Raw genomic sequence first — 19,134 nt, 5'->3', positions numbered from 1 at the left:
ATTTTCTTTTTTACAGTCCATACACATAGATAGGCTACTCGCTACTGTATAGTCACTGAGCTTATAACATTACATTATGATTATGACCACTACTATATCAGGGGTTTTCAACAGGTGGTCTGTGGAAGTATTGCATGTTTTAAAAAACTAAAATCTTTCCACTAGTTGAGAAACAATGAACTGAATGACCCGATGACCGTCCATGTAGCCTACTGACAAGTTGGAGGTTAAGCAATTCAACAGAAAAAGGGAGTTAGAATCTCAAGAGGGGGAAGTGATTGCCTGGTTGAGTCATTATAAAGATAAAGAAACTTTATTATTATTAGGACATTATTAGTAGTCAATAGACCATTGGTTGAGAAACAATGGGATGCATAGCAAGTGTTACAAAAGCACTAATTTGAGCCATAACCCCACCCAGCACATCAGTGGTCCCCAGGTAGCTCAGCCTCTGGTCCATAGGCATTCCTCGGACTTTAGCCTACTGTATAGGTTGCCAGTGGGGAAAGCCACTTCCTAAATCATAGCAAGTTCAGCTCCCTGGAAAGTTGCATGCGGGCGGCTGACTCAACTCCGAGGAGGCACGCATCTCGGACTGGTATAAAGAAGTTCAGTTCCTGCATGCATCTTGCATTTTGCAATCATGTCGTGACTCGTGAGAAGTCCGTTTCAACTTGGAGTTCAGTTTGATCCAGATTGATGGCTCTTAAATTTGCATAATTTAGTTATAGATTTATAGTATATACGAGTAGGCTATGTAAATTAGGCTGTTTGCTCAAGATTACAACTACCGTCAGCGATCGTAAAGGATTTTAAAAGACTGCGACCTTCACATCCATCGACGTTGAATGTCGGTCACTTCATAAGAATTATGGTCAGTAATCAAACTAACAGTCCGAAATGTGTTAAGTTATAATGTTATAACTAAAACCACAAATAAGTTATGTAATGGGGGGAGGGGGGAGAAAAGAAAACGTATACCTTGCAATATGCTAAATGCAATTTGGAAAGGAACTTTAATTCATAGCCTATAGTCTAATGGCCACTGTGTCTGGGCTGGTCCGGTCTAATTATCTTAGGCTATATTGATGTGTCCCCCTCACCTTTCACAGGGCGGCAAGGTGCTTTGGGGGGTGGTCGGGGTGGCTGTCGTCATCACGTTAATAGCTGTTCCAATAGCAGTTCATCTCAACAGTAAGTTTTACACTAATTATTTGTTTTAATCTTCGCACTTTTAATAGGAGGACACCATGTGTTATTTTGGATGGAGTTTGATTAATCCGTCGTTTATAGGCTATTTTCCTGTAGGTACAATTAGGCTACCTACTTTGTTGAGTTTGCAAGTCTAAATGTCTTTATATCTAGCCTAGGCATGATATAGGCCACTTTTCATGTTTTATCAATAGCTAACCTAACCTATAAGTAGAAATAAAGAAGTAATAAAGAAGAAAATTATTTTTTATTATTTTAATCTAGATGCATTTCAGTATGTTACGATAAACTTCAATAGGTAGATTATTCAAGTGGCGCCACCATGTGATTATATGGGGGACAGCATTATCTCATCATGGTCTATTCTATTTGCACTTTTTCTAAATTTGAAAGGATTAAAAATAGATATAATAATAAACCTAACTATGCTTGTGAAAAGTGGTATGAAGTAAAACAACACATGCTGCATTATGTTTATATTTCAGGAGCTGGTGCTGCAGACAAAAGGTCTTTCAACCTTACAGATTATTTCAACTACACCATTAGGTGGAGAGCCTACAACTTGCGATGGATATCAGGTAAATTCTCAATCGAATCAATTATCTGTCTAGTGGTTCTCAAACATTTCTAATATAGCCTATGATATAGGCCATATATGGGCAACTGGCGGCCTGGGGACGACATGCGGCCCTCACCTTCACTTAATGCAGCCCGAAGGTTAATATCGAAAAATACTGTAGGCCTACAGTATTATTGATTTGTTATAATTCCAAACAATGCAAACATGACCTGCTTTAATTACTTCAATCTATATATAGCTTTTTCAACATCTATTTCATATTCCCCAAAGTTAAACACATTATTGTAATATTCGTTGCTGTTGGGAGGAAACCTCCTAACTCAATTTGAGGTTTTTGATTTTATTTTGCTGCATAAATCAGTGCTATTGAACACCCTTTATGTCTGTGTGTTGTTTCAAAAACACTTTGGACAAAACCTCTTAACTCCATTGGACCCTCAAACTGTCTGCTAAAGCAACTAACTCCACCACCTCTTCCCCTGTCATGCAAGTAATTGTCAGACCATATATAAACTCACAACACCAACTTTGATGAGGCAGTATTGCTTTGTTTTTAAAATATAAGGTTTTCTTAATTTCCTGAAAAATGTATAATTTTCATTTCCTGAAAAATGAACAATTTGGAGTTAACATGTTTCTTCCCGACAACACACACACACACACACACACACACACACACACACACAGGGGGAGGGGGGGGGGTGCTGAAGCGCCCTCAGCACTCCATTTCCTGTGCAGCTGGGTATCATTTCAGTATCATGGTCAATATCATGGGCAAGGTCATGTCAGTATTGTGGTCAGTATCATGGTTAGTATCATGTCACATTGCAAACCTATCGCCAGGCTCAAACATGCAACAAATGATACTGACATGATGCTGTTAAGAAAAAAGGAATGTCTGCAAACAGTGAACTGCTCTACCGTCTTAAAAAAAATGAACCAGGTTTTGCCCATGTAGGGCTTCATCAAGTTCTAACATGATGGTGACCATGATACTGTCACACAGTACGTGCTTTTCGAGAGGAGTCTGATACTCCTGTCACTGTGTTAACAAGGTAGCATTACAATGTTACCATGACAGCCTGTGACAGACAGGGCTGTCTGTCAGGCCATATTATACTGCCAGCCATATTAAACCGCTGTCTTCCTCCTGGATGACAAAAACCTGAACGATGATTTAACTATTGGTCTTTGTCTCCACAGATAATGAATACCTGCATAAAAATGAAGAAGGATCCTTAATCCGCTACAATGTTGAAACTAAGGAGGAGGCCTTATTTTTGAGCAACACTACATTTGTAAGATATTTTTCAAATAAACATTATAGTCACGAACACTCACGTTTACATTACATTTAATCAAGCAGAACCATCTACGAAGAACCATCTAAGTCCATAGTCATTATCCATAATGTATACATTTTAGATAAGGGGTCAGGACAGATATGCCTTTTCGGGGAGTGGTCAGAATAAATTATGGACTTAACTGCTTATTGCTCCGCTCTTGGGATGGTCCCTAAATGTTGCATCTTGTTAAAGGACCACTTCACCACTTTTCAACCTATCTTCATATAACTGTTCCTCACTAATAATCATGAAAAAAATGGTGCAATATTTTTCTACTCAGTCTGTCTCACATAGGAGGGCTGTGGGCAGTTCAGAAACCGTCTTCCAGTGACATCATCAATGGGGAATACAAGCGAATAGAAAGTGCAGGCTTTCTAGTCCTGAAAAGTTGCAATGCGAAAATGGAAGCCATCGTTCTCACGATAATGAAAATCGAAATATTTTTGTAAAAAAATCTTGTTTAAAAAACAAATCGGCCTAATGATGATGTCACTGGAAGACGGTTTCTAAATTGCCCACAGCCCTCCTATGTGAGACAGACTGAGTAGAAAAAAATCGTGCCATTTTTTCATTATTATTAGTGAGGACCTATTATATGAAGATAGGTTGAAAAGTGGTGAAGTGGTCCTTTAAGCACAATCAGGTAAACAACTGTATGCTACTGTTATTTTATGAATGTTTGCATTAGGACCAAGTGGACGCCACAGACTATATCCTTTCAGATGATCAAAAGTATGCCTGCTTAGAAAGCAACTACACAAAGGTGAGACAGACCAAAAAGCCACTCAACATATTCCAGTATACCGATTTTCACATTAGTGAAAGTTTTCATATTGGATGAACTGTATATGTTATATTAGTTCTGATCTGATTAAATATAAAAGCAAAATAACATCTTGTACAATTATTGCATAGAACTTCTGAATTACAATATTTGGTGGCAATCTAACAGAAATGGAGACATTCGTACACAGCATCTTACACCATCTATGATCTGGAACGTTCGTGAGTAGGCCTTTAAAAGATGTACTCTCTGATAAGTTGATACTCTTGTTTGGTAGGCTATTATGGATATGGGCATGACGCATTTCCAATTATTTTTTTTATCCTAGAACATTTGTTACGCCTTTGAACATTCCAGAAGTTGTACAGTACTTTTCATGGGCCTCAACAGGAAGCAAATTTGTGAGTGAAATTCTTTATAATCTCTTCAAACATATCTAGCCTTTTGGTACTGAACCATTACTAGTAGGGCTTTGATACTCTTAGCAGTTGCAACAATTACATGCAGGTACTGAAACATTCAAATAGGTTACAATTTAATTGATAACATCGCATTACAAGACACAAAAGAAAGAACATTCCCTATAATCTGGTAATATACACTACTGTAGTTATATAGTGTATACTATGGTAGCAAAGTGGATACATATTTTAATAATATATAAAATTAATGTAACAATTGTGAAAAAAATAATCAAATTCAGTCCGTAACTGGAATATCTTTTCTAGGCTTACATTTGGAATTTCAACATTTATTTGAAAACCAGTGTTACTGCTGAACCCATACAACTGACCCACAATGGAAAACAAAATCAAATTCAAAATGGCATCCCTGACTGGGTATATGAGGGTGAGTAACATCCTCCTTTAATGCTATACATAGGGGACCATTCCAAGGATTGGTTCAGAAAATGTATTTTTTTCTTCAACCAATTTCAGAGGAGGTGTTCGCATCATCTGAGGCAATATGGTGGTCAACAAATGGGACGTTCTTGGCTTATGCAGAGTTCAATGATACAGACGTCCATACTGTGGAGTACTCCTTGTATGGTTCAGGGCAGTATCCTACAACCGAGGCTGTTCCATACCCAAAGGTGCTTTCACTTATTTAAGTCTCATCCATAGAATATTGTACTGTACAGTATATCAGCCATAACTTGAAATCAAATGCAAACATGTATCTTAAATTACACAGGATTGTGCTGTGCATTATTTTACTTTATTTTACTCGGGATTCACATGAAATATTGTGTGTCCGTTTGTTAATTTATTACCTGTGCCACATAATTCAATCTTTGATTGACCTGAAATGTATGTATTGTTTAGTTCTTCACAGGGTATCTTTTAACCACTATTCTGAGGCTAATATAATTGAACAGAGAGCAATGGGCAAAAATCACTTGTATATAAATTTCAAAGTGATGTTTTTTGTATGTTTTACAATATGAATTCCTTAAAGCCTAATCTGTATAAAAGTATAGAATACATAGATATGTTTTTGATTAGTTTTTAAAATAAAACTATGTGTGATCTAGGCTGGATCAACTATTCCTACGGTGAAACTCTTGGTCGTTGATACAACAAACCCGTCACAACGCACACAGGTGTTTGCACCAAAGTCCATTACTGCTGGGTCTGTATATTGTTTTATTTATCTGGCATCATTTACTTACATTATACTCCAGTGAACACACAAAAATAAGTCACTGATATGTCGCTTTCTGTTGTTTTGTTGTTTTTTCTCCTCAGTGATTATTATTTGTGCTCAGTGACCTGGGTGACAGACCAGCGCCTCACTGTGCAGTGGCTCACAAGGAAACAGAATTATGTGATTGTACAGATGTATGACTTTGCCGGCAACAGCTGGACAGAAAAGCAGGTACTTGTCACTTCTGATGTTCCTCAGGCAGAGATAATTTGAACTGAGATGAACGTTTTTAGAAACCAAAATATTCTCAATACTGTAGATGGAATGGAAATGAGTGTCAACACAAATTAATTTATTTGTTACAGAAATTTGAGCAGACAAGCAAGACGGGCTGGGTCGGCCATGTAAGTTCTACTACAATAGGACATGGACATTATTAAAGTACAAGATTGTTCCCGTTTGTTATCCGTAAAATGTATTTGTTTTCAGTACGTTCCACTGCCCCTTTTCTTTGCGGAGGATAAATTCAGCTTCTACAAGGTTATGAGTGACACACATGGCTACAAACACATTCATTATGTGAAGGATGTGAGTATTTACAAGCAGCCTCAAACAAGAAATACTGTAGCTTGTATCATAATTTCAGGTATTTGTATACATTATTATTACACAGAGGGTCTGTTTTTTTTAAAGGGTACAGCGATGCCCATCACCTCAGGCAAATGGGAAGTCATCTACATATCTAAACTAACCGAAGACTCCATGTAAGTACACAGATGCAGTGATTGTATCAAATCCTATTTGTTACACGTCACACTAATATCTTCTAAAGACATCTTGACCTCTTCACAGATATTATGTAAGCAACGAGTACCAAGGAATACCAGGACAGAGACACCTTTACAAGTAAGGAAACCATATCTGTGTGATGTCAAGGTATGTAGGGTAACACACACACAGTATTCTCAGATCTACATTCTACAAGCTCACAACGTGTTGCCGTGCAAGTACAGTACAGTACAGTACAACAAAGAACAGTACAGTACAGTACCACCAGCACCACTCACTTTAGACAGGTCTGAATTTTCCTAGTGATGAGAAACACTGACAAGACATGCTGTTTGTTTGCTCATCAGGGTTATGATTGGAAACATCCCTTCGACCCCTCAGTGCCTTACCTGTGACCTGCATGAGGACAGGTGTCAGTTCTACACAGCTTATTTCAGCTATGATGCCTCCTACTACCGAATGGACTGCTATGGTAAGTTACCCCTCCAGTAAAGATCTCATAAACACTGAATCATCCATGGCCAGTGTAGGCCTACAAGCAGAGCTGTGTGGTGGGCAATGAGTGATAACTCCCCTGTCCAAACTTGTCTCTTTGCTCACTGCCTAGATACATTAATCTGTGATCAACTGTTTGCGTATTCTCGGTTTCTGTTCTCAATAGGACCTGGAATGCCCCTTTTTACCATCCGTGACAACAGAGGATCAGGTGCAGGTACACATATGTGACCTTCATTTCATATTAAACATCATTTACTAAGTGTTTCTTAACCTTTTTTGGGGCAGTGCAGTGCCAGGGGAGCAGTCAGACAGATATTTTGTGAAGCCACAAGGAAATCGGGATTTCCTGAAAGTTCATATAATGGCCTGTTGTGGCGCTGTCATTGGGCCCAAAAAAAAACATAGCCCCATAGAAGTCCATGTATTTTGGCCCAACTTCACCTAGACTGTATTACCTTAATAAACATGGTCATGAATACTTTTTGCTTCCAGTCACTAGTTTAAAGTCTAATTTCTAATGTCATAATATTCTTTTTGGAAAATGATGGTCCCATTTATAAAAAAAAATAAGGGGCGTGGCTACCGTTACAGTCTATGAACGGGATCCCCCACCCACTCGAGTCAAAATAAAAACCAACGAAGAAGAAGGGGGGGAAGTCCCGCCTCGTTGTCTGGGCCAGCCAATGGGCCAGCTGGGCCCAAACGGATCTAGAAAGATGGCGACTTACAATTCAAGGACTGACAGGCTTCATTTTACGTTCATGTTAGACCCGGGGAACGCTTTGTCCATATTTTTTACAGTCCATGTGCAGTGCAGTGTCCCTGGCTATCCAATATCCAGGTCCCTTTTCGCCCCCCAACTAAACATGATACTGAACATGATTCTGACAGGATACTGACCATGAAACTAACCATGATACTTACCATGATACTGACTGCAAAGTTGGCCGAGTGGCCAAGGCTCCAAAAAGTGACAGAATCCAGCAATAGAGTTTTATTAGAGTAGTATTTACAGTGGAAGGCCTAACAAACAAAAACACACTGAAGACTAAACTCACAAAAAGACAGATGAGACTTAGCTTGAAAGCAAATTAGGAAACAAAAACCCAGAACTTAACCCTATCCAAACGGGACCCCTAGTAGCTCTCCCTGGGTGTTACCTGCTTGTTGCCCAAGCCACTACTGAACCTCGGCATCTTGCAGCCTCCCTTTTATACTAGGTGAGACCATACCAAGAACACAGAATTAATTGGTAACCACTTAACTCAAATAAGGCAAACCATGGCCCATGAGTTGATTTACACAATTATATACAGTTTAACTAAACCTATTCCAAATACATTTCAGGCACCGCATCATTACCATAAGAGAACATATAACACAAGAGCTCTTGAAACATAAGACAGACACCCTCCTACTCTATAGCACTTGGTACCTTCCCCCACTCAATCAAGAGGATCACCAGGCAGTAGGCCTACTGCAGGAGAGCCAGGTGCCACACAATTCCCAATCAACAGAAATGCTGTTAAAACCCATGCACCATCTTTGTGTCCTTTTATAATTCATGTTTGTACAAATAATAAAATAAGAATAACATGCAACACTAATGTCCAGTCACACAGTCCTCCAAGCCGGCTTGCTGTTAAATGGAAGCAGCTGTGTAGTAGTATATGCCTGTTTGTTCCTCTTTAGTCCCGTGACACTGACCATGATACTAAACATGGTACCGACATGACACTGACACCTCATAAATACATATTGCTTCCAGCTCCAACCAAAACTTCTCGGTAGAGAAACACTAATCTACTCAATTTCTTGCTGTGCTATCTCATATAGATCAGTCTTTTTTCTCTTTTCTTCTTTTCCCCTCCTTTTTTCTTTTACATTTTATTGATATACTTTATGCTATAACAGCTTCTACCATAATTACATTATTTAATCCAGGGATTCTCAACCTGTGGCCGGGTCGCAACCCCTCTGGAGGTTGAACATTTATTGTAACTACTTTCTCCATTAGGAATTAGTATGAGTTTAATATTGTATTGCCAATTGTTTGTAACCGCTTAAGAAAAGCAATAAGCCATACGAGGTCCATGGGTACCTTGTATTTTATAATATCTGAGAGGGTTGGAGACACTCCGCAGTGCGTTGTGTCTCAGCACGCCTCTCAGCCATTATAAAATACAAGGTAACTTACTGTAGGTGTTTTTGTTTAACATTTCAGATCTCACAGTTCTCCAAGACAACAAAGAGCTGGAAGGTTTTCTGAGTCAGTTTCATATGCCAACTATGCAACGCGGAACCTTAAGGATTGCAGGTTTCGGTGAGACAATTGTTTTTTACTGTTTGAATCAAGATGAATTTTAAGTTACTGGAAATATCCAACTGGTTGTTGTTCAACAATTCCTATCCTGCATCCCAACAGACCTTTGGTATCAGATGATGTTGCCTCCGAATTTCAAAAAAACTAAAAAGTACCCCCTTCTGATTGATGTGTAAGTAAACCTTTATAATATTGAGAGACACCATTTTAGTCACTTCTCAACACCATGTCACAATTCAATTCAATTGACCATTCATTGACCATGCATTCTGGATAACGCACTGCTTTCATCATGTGTAGGTATGGTGGTCCTTGTAGTCAGAGGGTGGACTTTCGTTATAGGCTGAATTGGGGTTCCTACCTCTCCAGTACAGAGGGCATCATTGTTGCCAGTTTTGACGGTAGAGGGAGCGGTTACCAAGGTGACAAGATCATGCACTCTATCTACCAGCGCCTTGGCACGTACGAAGTGGAGGATCAAATAACAGCTGTGAGGTAACAGGCATTTGAACGTCCATGTCAAACACCTGTTTGTCATAAGACATTAGAGAGGATGGAAGCATAGTTGTTGTCACAAAGGTTTATTACAGTAATTTCATTATATTCCTGTGTTGTTTCACCACTAGGAAATTCATCGATATGGGTTTTATAGACCAAAACAGAATAGCTATATGGGGCTGGGTAAGTTGAATACTCACTGTTGAATACTCACAATACTGTCCAATTGCGGTCTGTATTACTTAGCCTCAATATATATTGTCGCTGTTGGCAGAAACCTTTTATCTCCAAAATATGACTTTTCAGGAAATTTTGTCCAATAAACATTTAGTGTGCAGACTTAATTATGAGCTCATTAAATGTATAAAAGCCACAGACAGACTTGACTAAATTTTTTCATAACTAAGTTGGTGTCCCTATTTTGGCCATATCAATTATAAAACCTTTTTAAATTGTTAAAAAACATACCTCAGTACTATTTATAGAATAGTAGGTGCACAAGCCAGCAACACATTGTGAGGTTGTAGAACAGCTATTCGCACTACCTTTGTGCGACACTGTCATACAATGAAGTATAATAGGGTATTCATTTATTAAAAAACACAAAGGGCTCCATTTTCGTCACCGCTAAACCCCTTATCCCTAAACTTCTTTGCCTTTTTTTACTATTTTGAAAAACATTTTTGAATAGTTCAACTAGCTAATCTACATTGACACGCTTTGAGCTTGTAGACTGGCCATTTCAACTATTCTAAAATGTTTAGCAAAATAGTAAAAAAAGGCAAAGAAGTTTAGGGATAAGGGGTTTAGCGGTGACGAAAATGGAGCCCAAATTGCCTGACAGCGACAATACTCTGTTGTCAACTTGTTTAACGATGTTGATTAAAGCATGAATTGATTGAATCATATGATTTCCAGTCATATGGTGGCTATGTTGCGTCCATGGCCTTGGGAGCAGGAACTGGACTTTTTAAGTGTGGGATAGCAGTAGCTCCAGTATCCAAGTGGGAGTACTATGGTAGGTGGGAAGTCACCATCTACAGTATAAATGCTTAAAAACCCAGTGATTCTCAACATGTGGTTTAATTCAACTGTTGAACTACTTTTTGCTCATTGTCCTGTTATCATTGTAAAAAAAAAAAGACAAACTGTATTTTCTTTTGCAGATGCAGTTTATACCGAACGATACATGAGTACGCCCACAGAGAATTCCGATGCTTACAAGGTAGAGAACGACGAGAAACACTGTACTTGATCACAAATAACATGGTAAAATGTCATAAAATGTTATTTCAGTCTGTCAAAGTAACCATTTTATAACAAACTAAATGTTTATTTTAGAAACACAGCTACATTTTTCTTTGTCATTTTTCATTCAACAGAACTCCACAGTGACGAGCAGAGCAAAGAATTTCAAGTCAGTGGATTATCTGTTGATTCATGGAACTGCTGATGGTATGTTGAAATAGTGGATGTACTAGTCCTTCCTAGTTCCTGGAAACATTAACATTTTGACAAATGGATGAGCTTTCATGTTCTAACCACATCATCGAAAAACACTTTATTTCCTGTAGACAATGTGCATTTCCAGCAAGCAGCACAAATCTCTAAAGCTCTGGTTGAGCAGCAAGTGGACTTTGAGGCAATGGTAAATATTGGCTCAGCGAGATGCACTCATATTGGCCTTGAAGGTGTTGATTGGAAAAACAGTGAAATGGACAAAACAGCACTCTTCCAGCAATGAATCTACTGTGCATAATACTCCACACTCAGTGCACTGTGTAATATCGATTACCTTTTAAAGGTCACTTCAGGTATAGAGCGTCGCAGTCCCCGACGACAGGCCTGGAAGAGAATTCCTCATTCATTTTTCCCATAGATGTTTCAAAAAGTATTTATTTAAAGACATTTAACCCTCTGACAAAGCCAGCTCTTGTTGTGAGAAAACACAACGTTTTGGGCCGATCAAATAATTAGAAAGAAGAAACAAAAGGCAGTTTTTTCCCTAATTACTTGATCGGCACAAAATATTGTGTTTATTGTCATGATTTGTCACAACAAGAGTTGGCTTTGTCCGAGGTCTTTAAATAAATACTTTTTGAAATGTCTATGGGAAAAAAGAATGGCGACTGTCGTCGTCATGAAAGGGGACGGGACTGCGACGCTCTAGTCATTAAGAGATAAGATAAGATGACATTGGCCCGGGCTGCTGCTGGCATAGCGGTCTGGGCACCTAGGCTGAAAATGCAGCCTGACAGCGTGTCGCAGGTTCGAATCCTTTGCTGCATGTCAGTCCACATCTCTCTCCCCGTTTCCTGTTACTGTCCTATAAATAAAGGCCCCAAATCAAATCTTTTCAGAATCAGTGAATCAGTTTATCAGTTAATCAGTGAGAGAAAACATGGTTAAATGTATAGGGGTGAGGTACTGTACAGTATTTTGTAAGAATCTCTAATCTAAAGAAATGTTTGGCTCATTGCAGTGGTATGCTGACAAGGACCATGGTCTTGGGGGATCAGCCTTAAAGCACGTCTACACCCACATGAGTCACTTCCTACAGAAATGCCTCGTCAATCCCAAGTAGATGTGAAGACAGCGATAGCATTTATACCGTACTGTGCACTGCCTCTATACTAGTTTTGTTCTTTTTTTATATATCTTTTTGAGTGCAGGGGTCCATTAGACTTCAGTCTGTACATTTTTTGTAGAGGTTATGAATATTCAAATTGATTGTACTAGTCTGTAAGTGAACATTTGTACTTTATGTGGAATGTTCGATCAAATGTGTGTGTCTGTGTGTGTGTGTGTGTGTGTGTGTGTGCGTGCGTGCGTGCGTATGTATGTATGTATGTATGTATGTATATATATTCAACACCATTGCATACATTTATGTCTGTAAACATTTTAAGTGAACATGGCCTGTGTGAAATAGTTTGAGCATACTGTTTGTGAAATTATATGGCACTGAATTAGATGTTAGAGGATATCAATTGTGGTCAAATTAAACTACAGTATAAGGAAATATATGTATAATTAAAACGTTTACAGACAAAGAAGTGTCTATAAACACAAAAAGGTGTTGTGTTTTACAAGTAAAATAAATTGTTTTTTTATGCAAATGAAATTGTCTCTTATTTACTGCATAAACATACAGTACTAGTGCAGACTAGTGGCAATGTATGGAGTAACCATATGATAACAGTGAACACTAGCGTCACTATTCTTGTCAAAATAGGTAAAATAGGAGATCTACAAGTATAGAATGTGTTGCATTGAGAGTGGTTAATAAATAATCATATTATTACCTCATGGCATGCAGCATATAATTCTCATAGATAATACTTTTATAATGCATAATAACTTATAATGAATTATAGTGTAATTATACATGGCTACATATAAGTGGTCATTTGGAGTTTTAAATAAAGTAAGGACACTCCTAGAGAGAAGAAAAGTTGTTTTCTTAATTTCTTTAAATGTAGTATTATCTTCCAATTTCAAGTACATTGTGAATAGAGGTAACTGGGTAAGTGCAAGCTAGTAAATGTTCTATCTCTGAGAGACTGTTAATCTGAAGACAGTAACCGTCAAGCAAAGCAAGCAAATCACTTGGATTTATTTGTCAGGGTAGAGGTCATGTTTGATTTTGTCACCTCAAGTAACAGCTTTTACCTTTCAGACCTTTTTTTAACAAAGTCAAATGCATGAAGTGGACTGAGGTGGAAGCTGACTAATGGATTGAGAGTAACAGATGATATGTAGAGTGGAAGGGGGAGGTGGGGGGTACCACTTGGGATTCTGCCACCCAGCTCAACTATATAAGGCTCACCAGACCAAGAAGGGACCATGATTAAGCCAGGGACGACAAGCGCACCAAGATCTCCGTATACGCACCTTGCCATCCCATTTTCCTGCAAGCTTTACCACAACGGAGCCCCAGGTGAGAATCTTCAAACGCCTTTTCCTCACCATCGTTCAGCCGCATCTGGGTACAATTTAAACACTTTAAACTCTGTTACTTGGACCTCTTTTTTCTGTCTACACCAAATCTCCCAAAATAGCCGATATACAAAGCTCACAACACGTCGCACACAACGTGATGCGTTGTGAGCTTGTAGATCTGCTATTTTTGGATAGTGTTCCTGGCTCACCCAGAACATGGATGCTGGGGTTCAAGCAGTTAATATGCCTGGATTGTCACCTGCCCTCTCTTCCGTTTGTTGGTTCTTCAGAAGCCCAGACAATGAACAGCGCTCACTCTTTAGCCGGACTCTTGCTGCTCATCATCATCCAGAGCAGCTGGCAAGTCCCAGACCAGGACACAGACGAGAACTCCAGGTAAGACCTTCCAGTCAGCTTTCTGCCATTCACATTCACACTGTAGACCTGGAACCTCTTATTCTCAGAGGTTACTTACTGTAAAATGATTACTAACCCAAAATCAAGTAGATGTACTGTAAAAGTAGAATATAATAATTGCTTGAGTAAGAGTAAGAAAGTATTTTGTGAAAAGATAACTCAAGCACTGAGTTACTTCATATGATCTGATTTGTTTAATTAATCAGAATGTAACAGAAATAAATTATAAGTGCTTGTCCATAAGAAATAAAAACAATTTGGTTGAAGTCTCTGTGAGAGAATAAAACAAAGAGAAAGGACATAAGTCAAAGTGAAAAGGATGTTACTTATTAAAACTTTCACCTATTCACTGGTGTGTGTCTGTGTGTGTGTGTGTGTGTGTGTGTGTGTGTGTGTGCGTGTGTGTGTGTGTGTGTGTGTGTGTGTGTGTGTGTGTGTGTGTGTGTGTGTGTGTGTGTGTGTGTGTGTGTGTGTGTGTGTGTGTGTGTGTGTGTGTGTGTGTGTGTGTGTGTGTGTGCTTGCGTGCGTACGTGCATGTGTGTGTTCATTTGTAGCCTATTGACAGATGACTCTATGTTCAGCGATCCCAGAGACCCGTCAAACATGAAGAGACATTCAGAAGGAACGTTCTCCAACGATTACAGTAAATACCTGGAGACGAGGCGAGCACAAGACTTTGTACAGTGGCTTAAAAACTCAAAAAGAAACGGGTAGGTGTGCATTATTTTTTGACTTATTTAGCCTTCTACAAAACAAAATCCTCAGTGTTCATTTAACTAAAGTAAACTAAAGTAAAAAATATGGACTGCTAAGGTTCCAGCAGAAAAAATGACAATGAGGATTGTGCTGCACTGTAAAGCATCTTCAATATTATGAACGTAACACCATTAACACTGTTGCGTTGCTTAATAACTTGTTTCTCTTGTTTTTTGTGTGTTACTAGAATAAAGAGTAACATTGTACCTTAAACATATATCTATGTCTCGGCTGCTTTCACAGTGGTCCCACTAGACGCCACGCAGATGGCACCTACACCAGTGATGTCAGCTCTTACCTGCAGGATCAGGCAGCCAAGGAGTTTGTGTCCTGGCTGAAGAACGGCCGGGGCAGACGAGAGTAGAATCCACGAGATTCAACAATGAACCGCCACTCACTGTCTCCTTCCTGACACGTCCAAAAGAATAAAACAAATCATTTTACACCCAGTCTGTGCCATTCTATGTTTTACAATCTGTACTTTGATTGAATATTTTATAAGACAACATATAAATGCAAACAACACATTGTACAGTCAAGCATCCTGTCCAAAAGGATTTCACAGAAGAAAGACCATGTTTCCATTCAGGTCCCATACACTCACACACAATCATGACATGTCCTTTTCTCTGGTCATGCTATTAAAAGTCCACTCTCATAATAATAAGGTCTTTGTTAGTCCTCACTGAAGGAAGTATTGTCCACTAAAATGGAATCCTTTAAATCGTGTAGCAGCACCTATCGACACTGTGTGAATAAGAATCCAACTTACATCATTACTGGATTGTGTAAATGATTTTATTCTTCATACAAAGTATATATTTAATTTTAATTTTCTTATGCTGATAGCAATCATTGCTATAGTGTTTTGTTTGCAAAGCCGGTCTCCTTGGCTTTTCATCTCTTTTAGTGAAGAGAAAATACATTTTCAGGTGGGATGCCAATTTCTTCCAATCAGGAGAGATAACCCCACAAAGATAATTCATCAGCTTCAGTTTTATAGTGTTTGAGTCCCAATTTAGTCTGCAAATGACTTTTTTCCCCTTCCAATTTCATCCTGTATCCTGTAGTGTGCTGTATGCGCCCTCTCCCCTGATTGGATAAAATTGGTATCCTGACCTGAAAATGTATTTTCTTACCAAAGAGCTGGAGAAACAGGGCAACACCTGTTACGGAGGAAACACTATAGCAATGATTACTATAGAGCTATTTAACAGTTATACAACAATTAAAATAAATGCAGTACCTTCATCGCTGCATGCTATACACTTGCTATACACATTAGTAATGTTTTTACCTATTTGTGCATGCATGTGAATACTGGATAGACAGCAAATACAGTAGCTGCATTTATGGTTGGGTTTAAAATAGCATATTATGCTGCAAAACACTATGGTGTGTAGTTGAAATTCCTACTACATGAGAATTACCGGTGTGCAAAATCACTGCCTACATTTTACTTACACCACATGGTGCTTCCACATGAGCTGTAATAGCATGTAATAGCAACTTAAGACCTTGAAAATGGGTGACTCAAAACCCGGGGCTGGCAGTAGCCTACACCACACACAGGATATTATTGTCCTTTCAAATGAATCAAACTAAACTGGCATATTACCACTTGGATGGTTCAATCCATTAGCGTTAGGTCTTAAGAAAGTAATTTTCAGGGATAGCCCATCTGTCATGACAGACAATCAGCCCAATTAATCACCGCCGTTAACTGCTGCAACAGAGAGTATATAGGCTACCTCAACAACAGACCAGACCACCTCCACATGACGAATTAATAGAATAACTCTGTTTGAAGAGGCCACGTCACTCTCCAGGGACAAATAAATAAATAAAATAAAACGTTTGGGATTTAAGTCAGGTAACGGCATGGTGTGTCTCACCTGTCAACTGTATAGGCTATTACAGAAAGATTTCCAATGAAGCAGCACTGACAGCCCAGCTGAGGAGACATTAGTTAACGGAGAGGGAGAAAGAAATCATGTCAATCAACATGGATTTGTTGGGATCACTGATTAGGTCAACGCTGTTCAGGTCTTCCTGGCATAGAGACAAAACAATAATTCACATGAGCCAGCTACTTGACATGCCTTGGGACACGGTACCTCTCCGAGCTGTCATCCATAGTGCATCAAACCATCTGTTGATTACAAAAAACCCTGCCCACTCAAATCTATTTATAGGCTAAATCTCAGAGGGTCATATGATGGGCATTTATCCTCAGCAAATCCTGTCTCTTTAGTCCCATATTAAACAGTGTGCGTGTGTGTGAACTGTGAACATTCATCTAATAATTTTTCGGCACCTCAGAGTTGTGAATTGTTCTTAAGTAAATGTATAGGCCTTATGGACACTGTAAAAACATACTTAATCACTTATGTGTGCTTTATTGACTTTATCATGACAGGGGGTACATAAGAGTACTCAGAACATCATATATTTGTATTCCGTAAAATGAAAAATTTAATATTTTTTATTGGTTTTTAAATTTCTCACGTACAGTTAGATACTTTACAAACCTTTACAAAAGACATACTTTATCAAACTGACAGGCAGACAAAAAAAACATTGGGACGGGGGACAGGGGTCCTCCAGTTCATCTATGCCATCATCCACAGTTCCACACCATACCGTAAGAAGCAAAACAAAAAGAAAAGCAAGCAATTGGAAAGCAAACCAAGACAGCCACAGTATTGCCCATGCCTCGAGCCCATTCACATGTAGACATACAGTTTTTTCTTTCCCATTTCTTTTTCCTTTTCATATCCTAGGTCTGTCCAATCGATGGGGCATTGCATTGGGCCTTTAGAAGGATCTGAGAAATTTCATCAGGAAAATAGAGTCTTTCATGGGGTAGCACACCGAAGATCTCTCTATAGTCTATACCACATTTGTACAGTTGGAGGCTTATCCTTAATCCAGTTTATCAGAATGCATTTCCGGGCTGAAAGTAGAAGTTTATCAAATAGTTTTAATTGTAAGGGTGTCAAATTAATTTCTTTTGACGGGAGTCCCAGTAAGAAAGCTCCCGGATCCTTCTTTATTTTCACCTTAAAAATGTTGCTTAACTCACGTGCCACTTGACCCCAGAACCTGGATATACACTTACATTCCCAAAAGTAGTGATAGTAGGTACCCAGATCTGTTTGACATTTCGAAAATAAAGGAGATTAGTGTCCCAATTCTGGGCATGTAATGTACATTGGCTATTTGGCAAAGACATACAGTATGTGCAAAGGGAAGGGAAAGGGGGGGTCCAAAAACTTGAGACCCCGGTCAACAAAGTATATATAGGGTTTAAGTGTTTAAATCTAATTAATAATATTTCTATGGACATGTGATGATGAATGAACTTAAACATACAACATGGTTAGAGCTTTCATTTCACACATTTCCTTGGAAACAGAATATTAAAGGTGCTTTACACAAAGTGTTTTTATTTTTTATTTTTTTTAAACAAAGAGTTCATTGTTAAAAGGTTAAAGCTCTATACTCTAGTAATCATTGTTTAACACTAAAGTGTTTATTCAGTAGCAGATGTCTTCCTAGCTGTCTCTCCAGATCTTTAATAAACAGAAAATAGTTTTTCAGGTGTCTAACCAATTTCATCCAATCAGAAGAGAGTACCCATTTATCAGCTTTAATTTGATAGTGTTCCAGTTCCAATCTAGTCTAAATTTATTATTTCTAACATGAGGATCTTTCTCATAATAATCACTGCCTATTGCCTATGCAGTTTGTGTGTCAATCAATCAATCAATCAATCAATCAATCAATCATTGGCCCGGCCGGACGGTTAACTCAACCGTCCGGCCACCAGGCTACTGAGCCAGCCTGATGGCGTGCCGCGGGTTCGACTCCCGAACCCGACGGCCTTTGCCACGTGTCTTCCCCCCATCCCTCTCCCCATTTCCTGTCAGTCTACTTTCAACCTATCAATAAAGGCAGAAAAAGCCAATACATATAAATAGATTTGAAAACAAAATAGCTTAAAAATAGTTTCATTGCTTGACTGCCAGTAAATCTAAACACGTTTATAAATTAACACATTGAACAAAGCAAATGTTTTGTATACTATTACAGATTTAACATTGAAAGCACAAGGAAAGAAAATATGGCATCTGAATTAAACAAGAAGGAGCAGAACAATAATTCACAGATCAAATAAATACTGTATGATTATTCACTTACACACAAAAAAACACCTCAAAGGATTGTGGAATTGAAGCACACAACACTGGTTCCTTGAAGAACACACTGAAGGGAGAACATCCAAGACTCACTGGCAATCTCAAACTGTCCATGGCCTCCTCATACCATTCAATAACTG

General features: G+C 38.6%; 3 protein-coding genes across 3 annotated transcripts in view; 2 read left to right on the top strand and 1 right to left on the bottom strand.

Annotated features, from left to right (window-relative positions):
* The first annotated feature begins 462 nt into the window (after positions 1-462).
* On the top strand, positions 463-12,795 carry fap (fibroblast activation protein, alpha). Its single transcript, XM_083776561.1, has 26 exons — positions 463-874; positions 1,113-1,194; positions 1,701-1,790; positions 2,996-3,090; positions 3,827-3,901; positions 4,091-4,143; positions 4,251-4,323; positions 4,651-4,771; positions 4,861-5,015; positions 5,457-5,554; positions 5,671-5,800; positions 5,935-5,973; positions 6,059-6,157; positions 6,263-6,333; positions 6,422-6,475; positions 6,706-6,830; positions 7,020-7,070; positions 9,081-9,179; positions 9,282-9,351; positions 9,480-9,674; positions 9,806-9,860; positions 10,596-10,695; positions 10,844-10,902; positions 11,060-11,132; positions 11,252-11,325; positions 12,160-12,795. The coding sequence occupies exons 1-26, from the start codon at positions 872-874 to the stop codon at positions 12,259-12,261; spliced, it is 2,241 nt and encodes a 746-aa protein (XP_083632687.1). The 5' UTR covers positions 463-871; the 3' UTR covers positions 12,262-12,795.
* Positions 12,796-13,898: 1,103 nt separating this feature from the next.
* Positions 13,899-15,194, top strand: gcgb (glucagon b). Its single transcript, XM_083777408.1, has 3 exons — positions 13,899-14,015; positions 14,591-14,746; positions 15,036-15,194. The coding sequence occupies exons 1-3, from the start codon at positions 13,921-13,923 to the stop codon at positions 15,154-15,156; spliced, it is 372 nt and encodes a 123-aa protein (XP_083633534.1). The 5' UTR covers positions 13,899-13,920; the 3' UTR covers positions 15,157-15,194.
* The window catches only part of slc4a10b (solute carrier family 4 member 10b), a 40,566-nt gene continuing 36,566 nt past the window's right edge, over positions 15,135-19,134 (bottom strand). Inside the window, exons 25-27 of the mRNA XM_083777407.1 lie at positions 18,996-19,131; positions 16,688-16,746; positions 15,135-15,200 (exon numbers count right to left, since the gene is read on the bottom strand). Coding sequence (XP_083633533.1) covers positions 19,125-19,131 — 7 coding nt within the window. The 3' untranslated portion in view covers positions 15,135-15,200; positions 16,688-16,746; positions 18,996-19,124. The remainder of the gene's footprint in view (positions 15,201-16,687; positions 16,747-18,995; positions 19,132-19,134) is intronic.

Source organism: Protomyctophum parallelum, assembly GCF_964188405.1.
Source record: "Protomyctophum parallelum genome assembly, chromosome: 11".
In the NCBI taxonomy this organism is placed as follows: domain Eukaryota; kingdom Metazoa; phylum Chordata; class Actinopteri; order Myctophiformes; family Myctophidae; genus Protomyctophum; species Protomyctophum parallelum.
The sequence above is the reverse complement of the archived record's forward strand: the minus strand, read 5'-3'. Positions and strand labels throughout refer to the sequence as shown.

Excerpts from the sequence above, each read along its gene's own strand:
- gcgb (XM_083777408.1), top strand. The coding sequence starts at position 13,921 with ATGAACAGCGCTCACTCTTTAGCCGGACTCTTGCTGCTCATCATCATC. Across the intron at positions 14,016-14,590 it reads GACACAGACGAGAACTCCAG|CCTATTGACAGATGACTCTA; the intron begins GTAAGACCTTCC and ends GTTCATTTGTAG. Across the intron at positions 14,747-15,035 it reads AAAAACTCAAAAAGAAACGG|TGGTCCCACTAGACGCCACG; the intron begins GTAGGTGTGCAT and ends CTGCTTTCACAG.
- fap (XM_083776561.1), top strand. Across the intron at positions 5,974-6,058 it reads AGACGGGCTGGGTCGGCCAT|TACGTTCCACTGCCCCTTTT; the intron begins GTAAGTTCTACT and ends ATTTGTTTTCAG. Across the intron at positions 6,334-6,421 it reads AAACTAACCGAAGACTCCAT|ATATTATGTAAGCAACGAGT; the intron begins GTAAGTACACAG and ends ACCTCTTCACAG.